General features: G+C 36.8%; 2 protein-coding genes across 5 annotated transcripts; both read right to left on the reverse strand.

The window, feature by feature from the left end:
- On the reverse strand, nt 1-3616 carry LOC113313783 (probable plastid-lipid-associated protein 13, chloroplastic). Its single transcript, XM_026562570.1, has 7 exons — nt 3229-3616; nt 2993-3114; nt 2806-2889; nt 2576-2672; nt 1896-2112; nt 1050-1102; nt 1-345 (listed from the first exon to the last, which is right to left on the reverse strand). Exons 1-7 carry the CDS (start codon nt 3496-3498, stop codon nt 244-246), a joined length of 945 nt encoding a protein of 314 aa, XP_026418355.1. The 5' UTR covers nt 3499-3616; the 3' UTR covers nt 1-243.
- Nucleotides 3617-4704: 1088 nt separating this feature from the next.
- LOC113314302 (GTP 3',8-cyclase, mitochondrial-like) lies at nt 4705-9228 on the reverse strand. Of its 4 annotated transcripts, none has more exons than XM_026563093.1 (9): nt 9071-9200; nt 8898-8965; nt 7672-7905; nt 6773-7405; nt 6449-6616; nt 6161-6352; nt 5603-5671; nt 5395-5484; nt 4705-5071 (listed from the first exon to the last, which is right to left on the reverse strand). In XM_026563093.1, exons 3-8 carry the CDS (start codon nt 7696-7698, stop codon nt 5401-5403), a joined length of 1173 nt encoding a protein of 390 aa, XP_026418878.1. In that variant the 5' UTR covers nt 7699-7905; nt 8898-8965; nt 9071-9200; the 3' UTR covers nt 4705-5071; nt 5395-5400. The 4 variants fall into 4 exon arrangements, 3 of the variants coding, with proteins under 3 accessions (XP_026418878.1, XP_026418879.1, XP_026418877.1); XM_026563094.1 differs by having other exon boundaries at nt 4803-5071; nt 7752-7905; XM_026563092.1 differs by lacking the exon at nt 7672-7905 and having other exon boundaries at nt 4803-5071; nt 9071-9228.
- Between the last annotated feature and the right edge of the window lie 678 nt (nt 9229-9906).

Consider the following 9906-nt stretch of genomic DNA (forward strand, 5'->3'; position numbering starts at 1 on the left):
TTGCGGTAATGTAAAGCACAGTCAATAGTGTTATTTTGTATAGTTATATTTGGGTTATAGAGCCAGAAGCCAACCTCAAATGTATCGGGGGATTCATTTTGAATCCCGCTCGAGGTGAATTTTACATATGAGGAGTATTTCTTGTATAATTTGATAGCGGAGAAGATTACAAGTAATACAGAAAAATCAAAAAGAAATTCTTCTTCTTTGTATGATGGAGAAATTATTTGAGTATTAGTACAGTTAACTCTCGTACTCTGCGATGGGTTCGATGATGTCATTGGGATCAAGAGGGGAAGGTAACCTTGTAAGAACATCTGGTACTCCCATTGCATCCCTAATTATCTAGAAATAATAATGGCAGGAACAACCAGAATGTTAATATATATTTTCAGTCGCGTACACTTTCAAACACAATGAAGTAAAAAATAACTATTAAAACTTGGATAATGTCAACGGATTAAGTACTAAATGGAGCAGATGATTGTGATATGAATCTGATACACCTCTTTCCAACAAAAAAAAAAACTAACAACAAACAAACACCTACCTTAGTTGGCATCTATAAGAAACGGGCATCATTTTCTTCACTAATTTGTCAGGTTGGTGAGAAACAGAACAAGCCTAGCCATGATGTATTTTAAGGTCATTCTAAAAGCGAAAAGTCACACTTCAATATTGGGCTTATCCAATTGGACCATGATATATATCCAAGAGGTTTACCTCCAATCCAACAGTTGCTCACTGTTGTGTAGTGCACTGCGAGAATTAGAGTATACCGCATTTCTTTGGATACAATGGAATCTTGTTATTATAAAACACCTATTTCGAAATAAATGTACCACTTGTAGCATGTTTGTTAAAACATCCAGCAGTTAGATGTACCACTACGGTGAAGGTTTGCTTAATTTAGGGATACACAATGGTAATCTTAGAGCTTCAAGAAATTATAAGGGGTGCAAGTGATATTGTTGTGGGTAATATAGATTTGAAAATAAAGACTCAATTATGAAAGAAAAAAACACATAAATAGATTGTGTGAAACTTACAAGTATTTCTTCATCCAGATAAGAAATCATAAACAGCCTCTGAAAAGTCCCACCTGAAACGCATGAACAATAGAAATTCACTGCTCCCTCATACAAAGAGTTCAAATAACCCACTCAAACCATGTCAAAGAAGCTACTGGAATTAAATTACAGTGACGGAGTTCTATTGTTGTAAAAATAAGACAGACACCTTCAAAGAGACCATAAAGCTACCAAGTTTTGTCCAATAGAAGACAAAGAAGGAATATTTAGGGTGAGCTTTACTTATTAGGGGTAGTCAATAGTGTCAAGTAACAGCTAGATAAAATGACTCCCTCTGTGGAAACTAGAAGGCAAGCAAATACCAATTGATAATTACCTCCTGACAATCTAGAAACTAAATGAGTTGAAAAATTAGAAGGTCACATGGATATGAGAAAGGACCTGTAGCACTGTTTTCTACACACTTACATGGGACATGATCCATATACCATATGGCTATTTAAGGCGAAGATAGTTTCCTCACAAACAACCTTCATGTATCTAATTACGAAAGAGTTCGTGCCTGTTTTACTTAAAGCTTACATAATCTAATTTTATTAGAACAGTTTTTCTAAAACAATGTGTCAAGTCGTGACAGTCCCACGATACTTATCCATGGACACTGGTGGCAACTTGTTCTTCAGTTTGAACATCAGCTGGGTTCTCTGAGGAATGCGGAAACACAAGAAAAGGAACCATCATAAAGATACCTCTTCACTGTTATAAATAAATAAAATGATCTAGATCATGTGATTTCTGAGGGCTGTTGAGGGTTATTGGTGTTTGTCACAAAAGGATACATTAACCGGAAATCGAAATGCTTACTCAGAGGAACTTTCAGCCCATTGGCCAAAACATCTTTTATAGGAACAGAAAGTTGCTGCATAGTGGTAACTGCTTGGCCAAGTGAACCTTTTATTTGATCAGGTATTGCCTCTTCACTAACTGTTGGCATTTCAAGAACCCCCTCAACATATTCTTCTTTCATTCGAAGTGGCCCCTCAACAGACATTTTAGTAAGCAGGACGAATTTGTTTTCTACCTAAAATGCCAGGAGAAAAAACGTCAGAGAATTTCTATATTACAAGAAGAAAATCCTAACCTCAAATTAAGCACTCAAATAAACTATAACAAGATAAGATCAAAGAATGGAGCTCTACAGCAAAGCTACAGATAAGATGGTCTGAACCATCAGTCACCTGAGCACCCTCATTTCGAAGTCGGCAATGAGCATAAAAAACACTTTTCAGTGTATCTTGCTGTTGGTGCTTAAGCTGCACTCGTTCCTGGATTAGGTTCCGTCTCATTCTCATAGCTTGACAAGTTGAGTCTCTTTAAATTGTTCTAAATAAACGTTAACTCTTACAAGTTACAATGTCACAAGATCACATCATTTAGGTGGCTTGAGTTGCCTCAGTTTCACTCCTAAATAACTCGAACTCTTTTGCAGTATCCTTTTATCCAATATGAAGATAACAAATATAATAACAAGTAAGTAACTTTACCGAGTTCAATAGCTTCAAATTTCCGGTTGTCTTTGCATACCCATCCTTGATGAGCACATTCATTTGTATTAGCTTCGCCAGAGACGACGGAAATCTCCTGAAGAGGCACCAACAACGCATCTGTATAATTAGCTTTCATCCAACTAAATAAACTTCATAAATCCCCCACCAGATCTATTACACTCCCACAAAATTTTAAACAGAGTTCAACCAAGCTGAACAAAACTTACTCGAAAAGTAACTTGGCAGCAAACAAGCCAGAGGTACCAGCGCCAAGCCACTCAAAATTCCATCGACCTTCCAGAAAGGGTGACCTAAATGCAAAACCAGTAAGCAAAAACTACATAAGAAACTCCAGCGTTTAAAGGAAGTACAAATTCCAACCTCACTCAAGTCAGTGTCATAAGAAATTTTTACGTTGTAGGCCTAGGCGTAGGATTGAGCCTTTCAAGACCAGTGATTCTCTCATTCACATCAATTCTCTGCAAATCCGATATCTTTCCAGTGACTAGAGAATCAAATCCACCAGAATCTTTAAACTGAGAGAAAATCACACACGATTAACAAATTTACAGAAGTAAACCACTCTATAAATTTCAATTCTAAAAATCCAAAAATCCAATTAATATAGAGAGAGGAAGAGAGAACAATACCGCGAGAAGGAGAGACTCCTTGGCAGAAAGCCTTTCCATTTCTTTAGCGTAATTACCGGAAGCTCCCTGAAATGTCTGTTGAACCATAGCTCTGCAACTACCATTTTTCAATTTTCTATTACCAAAGAAACCCTTCTTCCGATTGCCCGGCACTTGAATAAACGAGAATGAAGACGTAAAAGAAGAATTAAAAGGAAGTAATGAACAAGATGTTGATGATACATTACGAAACCCTGCATAAGAAGGAATTAGGTCTAAAACTGTAGCCATATATAAAGTACTCCTAAGAGAACTCAGGGGGAATACAAGGTCTATAGAGATGGAAGTATTCAATCAAATATGTGTGTGGATTTCGTTTCTGTGTTGTTTTAGATTTCAGAAAAAGATTGTGCATCTGTGATGAAGGTTAATCAGCCACTGTGAAACCTAGTTGACTGTCTGTGAAAATTGGAAGTTACATACTACTCCAGTCCAGTCTCTAGAAGCTATGGTTGACCAATTTTTACGCGGTAAAAGATTAACATATTTGTTTGTTGTTATGTAACCACGGAGTTATCTGATTTCAGCTTTTTACCACGCCGTTGGTAATTCGCTGAACACCGTGGCGGCGTGGTTAGCGCCGGTTAAACCACCTTTGGTCATACTTCAGGTTAACATGCGCGTCACGGAGCTTAGGGGAATCCTAGGCATGTTTTTTGCGTTTGCCTATGCTTTAACCAAACACCCGCAATGCATGACGCATACATCCATGATCCGTTGTAGGATTCATTCACATTGTTAGTCTCGAAGGCAGTTGGCTCTGTTGGCACAATCAAATTGCTTAGCCCCGAGAATAGGTGCCCAGCTGAAAGTGTTTCTGGAGACTGGACCTGTGGTTCATTTTGCCATTGCGATTTGAGAACAGTGAGTTTTTTTTTTTTTTTGATCCGACAACTTCAACACCGTTGAAAGGCTAGCATCTTACGGCTTTGCTACATACACAACGAAGTGTATGCACCGAGAGGATGTGGTTCATTTTGCCATTGCGATTTGAGAACAGTGAGTTTTTTTTTTTGATCCGACAACTTCAACACCGTTGAAAGGCTAGCATCTTACGGCTTTGCTACATACACAACGAAGTGTATGCACCGAGAAGATCCAACGGCAGAAAGGTCACCCTCTCTGTATTGGGATAGGGGTGAGGCATGAGTGGGCCCCACCCCCTCTCACACGGTGCATACACATGAATGGGCCCCATCCCTCTCACACAGTGCATACGATACACTTCGTTGTGTATAAATCATTTTCGTGCATCTTAATAGAAAAAAAAAGCAGAACATCCAGAAAGCTAAACCATAGACCTTTTTCCTCCCCCAATATAATTTTGAACAAACTATCAACAGTGATGCAAATGATAAGAAAACAAACAGTTCAGTAACTGGAGAGACTTAATCCTTTGGATCGAGAATTAAATCAGCAAGTTATTACAAATGAAAAGTCCGAACTTCATTTATGATATAGATAGATAAAGAATTAGAATTTTCATCTTATTGTTTTAGACGGGAAAAAAGCAATGATCACAATCTTAGCAAGGATACACGAAAAACAAACAATCTTATTAGGGGTACAACACAGAATGTTTCTATAAACTTGAAGATGTAACGTATTTTATTACCATGTTTTACAAGAGTTTCGGAATGGATACCTTTTTCATTTGTATACAACAAGGAAGATAAAAGTAGTATACATTGACGTTGCTTTCTGGGTGTTGGTGTTCCTTATTCTTGCTTTAGAGACTAACAGCGAACAACAAACGAGTCCTTATCGAACCTCCCTCCGCCTGCTAGCTTAATCTCCCGTATACCTACATCGAAACATTTATCATATTATCTTTATAATAACAGTCATTAGTTTTTAAACTACAATTTCACAGAACTATAATTTCAACATGAACTGTAAACTCGAGACTTGAGTTAGTTATTATTTGATTAATTTGAAAGGACTTGAGCTGGTCATTATACTAGAACTCACTGACACAAGAACTCTACTGCAGAACATACAAGAGACTTCTTGGTTTGAGACCACCCGCAAAGTACACACTCAACCCAGCAGACAATAAATATGAAAATATCTACAGCTAAAAGGCTTTATGAGAATAATACACCGGTTGTCAGAAAAATGGCATACCAAGAGTTAACCACCGATATGTATCATGGGTCTGTTAGCTGTCTTCGCAATGTCAAACATTCCCGAGTGAGAAGCTTTCTTCCTCTTGACCTAAAACAAACAAAGAAGCTGCTGACGTAAAATCCATACGAAATTTCAAAGAAGCAGCCGTAAACAAATTATACATGGCATGTAAAAGTTAAATGTCATCCACAGAAAGAAGTCATACCGCTGCTCCAATTATTTCCTTCAACCCCTCATCATCGATGCCACTCCGGAGTGGATCTCTTAAGCTAACCTGTAACCACAACAATAAACATTATATTTCAATTTTTGGACTATACCCTAACTTATTCATTTATAGTCTTCAAGATTTTGTTATAGTTTGTCATATTAGTATTGTAATAGGGAAGCAAATACATACTTCAATCTTGCTTAGATATTTTGGATCTAGGCCAAGTTTGAATGTTCATCTAAATCATGGACCCCACTAGAAGAAGTTACATCTTGTCTTCACTGGAACATCTTCAGTCATTTGTTTGGTATATAGCATGAATGGCAAAAAAGAGGGCATTATAATATAGAAAAAATGGTGAAAAACACACATATAAGCATCATACATTATACACACTGGGCAGACACGTAATCTAAGAAACTAATGCACATGCTCCAGATCACCCAAACAGTAGTATGATTAACAACGCATAACAAATACATGAAGGAAAACAAGTCTATCAATGATTTCCGAGATATAATTGTCTCATAAGATGTGACAAAGGTTATATACCTCTGAAGGACCAAAAAGGCATACTTTGAAGTTCCCATCAGCTAAAAGACGCAGTCTATTACAACCCGCACAAAAGTGCTCAGTCATTGATGTGACGAAAGATACAGAACCACAGTATCCATCTACCCTGAAATTCTTAGCTGTATCTGTTGGGTGATCTTGAAGCCTCTTTAAGCTTTTAAACTGTTGCACCTGTTGACGTACAAAAAAAACTTTCATCAAAATATATAATATAAAGGTCTGTTCACAGTTCAAGGCATCGGATCATCTGATAGATTTCTACCTTACCACTTTATCCAACATTTCTGCATAAGGTACAAGTTTCTTGACATTCCAGACATTTCCATCAAATGGCATGAACTCAATAAACCTAACATTAATTGGTTTATCCCGTGTTAACTCAACAAAATCACAGATCTCGTCGTCATTGAATTCCCGCATTATGACACAATTCACCTGAAACAAGAAGACAAAATTCATACTGAATAACTATCCAATATTATATAAATACGCAAGAAATATTGTTTTATTAGTGAACAGTCAATATAAAATGATACTTGACAAACAAATGGGTGAAAAACTGAAAGGGGAAAACCTTGAAGTAGAGAATACCTTAACAGGATTGTATCCAAGATCTGCTGCTGTATTAATTGACTCCAAAACTTTCAAAAATCCCTTACGCCTTGTCATGAACTCGAATTTTGCTGGGACTAGTGTGTCCAAGCTTATATTCACGGCAGTCAGCCCACACTCTTTCAACTTCGGAAGTTTTCTAGCTAGAGTTATCCCATTAGTAGTAATTGCCAATGTTTTCAGCCCTTCCAAGTTAGATAACTGTAAGCATATATCTTCAATATCTTTCCTAACTGTTGGCTCTCCACCAGTGAGCCTGATTTTGTCTACCCCTGAACTTACAAATAGATTTGCCACGCGAATAATTTCGTTCTGTGACAGAAGTTGAGGGCTTGGAGTTAGGTCAACACCAGCATCTGGCATACAATACTGACATCGGAGATTACAGCGCTCTGTCAAGGAGATCCTCAAATAAGTGTGCAGTCTCCCAAACGAATCAACTAACATATCAGAAGCTGGACTAGCTTTCTGTTGATCTTCTCCGGACGAATTTGCATCGGTCTTGGACTGCAAACTGTCCAAGCTATCCTTAGTTATAGACTGACCACTACTACTCTCAGAAAGTAAAGCAGAATTACTTTCAGTAACGGGTTTCGACGCCAGAACACCAACCTGTAGATTAATATGGTGTTAATGTACTGCAAATAAGGACTATACAGTTTCATTTCATGGAATATTACTCGATAGGCGAACACACGCAGTTTACTCATGGTAAAAGTAAATTGTATACACTTCATATCAATCAAGATAAGAACTTCTGATAACCAGACTTTAAATTAAAAAAATTGATTCAGTCATTGTGAACTTAGCTAGATCAAGAAAATAGCAGGATATAGCTAAGTGACCTCAAAGTTCAAACCATGCAGATAACTCAATACCTGGGCTGGACAAATATGGAGAAACATAGTTGGCGCAATAGGATTTTAATTAGGTTACAAGGATACTTTCACTAACCCACCATGATTGTCTGGAGCCATAGACCATTAGCTTGTTTTCCTTGAGAACACTGTACTTATGAGTGACTGGAGGTATTGTATTTTTTCTTATCTCTTATTTTGATTATTATGAAATAATGTGCGGTCTTCCTTCTTCTTGGTTAACACTTCTTCTTTCTGTCAAAGAAGGAAACGGTCCATTACAGTGTCTAACTTCTTCAATTATAAATTAAAAAAAAAAAAAAAAAACAGTACTCTATATTCAGTAAGACGTGGAAAGTTTGGGAACAACCATCGTATCAATTTATGATTTATCTACTTCCCTACGATTTGGCTTTTGAAGCAGGGTATTTGATAAGTCCAATATTGACTAGAATTGGCTGATTACTAGAGGCGTAGATGCCCCAGCAAATACGATAGAAACCTAACACAGACACTCCCGATCGACTTTTAGATACTCTGTTCGTGTTTTCTATTTTCTATTGTTAACGCAGACACTCCAGATGTAGATTCATTGACATTAACATTTCAGGGTTGCCCAACAATGCTTATGTTGAGGTTGTGTAAGAGTACTGGTTGTTGTGCCTTCTAGAGAGAGACTAACAGTAGTGAAAACTTGATCCGTGTTTATTAAAGTATAGTAATTAAGCTCTTAATCGCTTAAAACACTCTGTAGATTGCCAACAGATGTCAACCACTGATCGATTTCAGACTAACAACCATTTATCATTCACTTTGTGTTTTACGTACTTATAAACCATTGGTTACCTTGTGGTAATTATTCACTAAAACGATATTCTCCTGATGCCCATTTCTACTTCTTACTGTCCCATAAAGTAACATTTCTACTTCTTACTGTCCCATAAAGTAACAGTTCTACTGACGGATCTTTTGCAATCATTCATTTACCCACAAAACTCAAAACCATCCAATTACCTAATTGATTAAACCTATCGACGATCCTCACTTTAGGTATCTTTCATCAAAGTATACAAACAAAAGGCATTCAAGTACACTACGGTCTCTCTTACTCTGGAAATCTATGAGCTAATCAAATTTATCTTTTATCTCAAAGCTCTTAATCCTCAACTACCAGCTAACTTCTACTGATAATACAATTTGAATACATATTTATATTGAGATACACGCATAGATAGATTTGAAATTACCGAAGAGAAGTTCAATCTCCTAAATCCAAATTGCCACTCCAAAATTTGCCTTCCGTACCGTTGCATCACTGAAACACAGTAAACAAATTACTGTTAAAATTTGCACAGAGTAAAGATGATAAAATCTGGATTTAAGAAAATAAAAGATTTAGAAGAATTGAAATTTCTATTACCGGAAAGAGAAGAGGGCACCGACTGAATACTTGTTTTTCTTTTTTCTCGATTTCTTTTCACGATTAGCCGATTAGGAATTAGATATCGAACGCAGAAAAGGATTTTAGTTCGTCTAATGGAAGTATAGTCCAAAACTTAACGAATACAAACAAAGACACGGAGAAGATAAGTTTAAGTTCGTGATTTAGTAGTTAGTACAGTGTTGTCGAGTCAAAATTGGATTCGAATTGTCAAGTCAAAATTGTAGTACAGTGTTGTCGAGTCAAAATTGGATTCGAATTGTCAAGTCAAAATTGGATTCGAAGTTTGCTGGTTGTTGGTTTTGCCCCCCTCTTGCTATCTGAAAGTCTACTAGGGTTTTATTCACCTTGGTTGATTTTGCTAGGTGACCAGTGGTGCGAGTTGGGTACAGCCCGTGCCGGGAAAATACTTTTCCGTTAAGCGGTGTTTGTGCTGTCGGAAAAAAAAAGAATTCTATTAGTGGGCTGCAAACTCTACGGGATCTGGGGGCTTCGTATGATACTGGTATCCTAAAAGTGGCTAGGGGACCTAATTAATGCTAATAGTCAAATTTACCCTTTCATCGATTTTATTATTTAAAATCAAAATTAATTCAAAATTCAAACCAAACTTAATTCAACAACCTCTTTTTCTCTTATTTTTCTCAAAATCAAAAAAAAATTGATGAAATCTTGATCGATTTTCAAAAATATTTATTAAGGTTGATTCTCAAGATGACAAGATCAGGACAATTTGGATTGAATTCACCATCTACTTGTTATGATTCTAATGTTAATGAAGGTGTTAAATTACAAAATTAAGATTCGGTGAATGA

This window comes from Papaver somniferum, chromosome 9 (assembly GCF_003573695.1).
Source record: "Papaver somniferum cultivar HN1 chromosome 9, ASM357369v1, whole genome shotgun sequence".
NCBI lineage: Eukaryota > Viridiplantae > Streptophyta > Magnoliopsida > Ranunculales > Papaveraceae > Papaver > Papaver somniferum.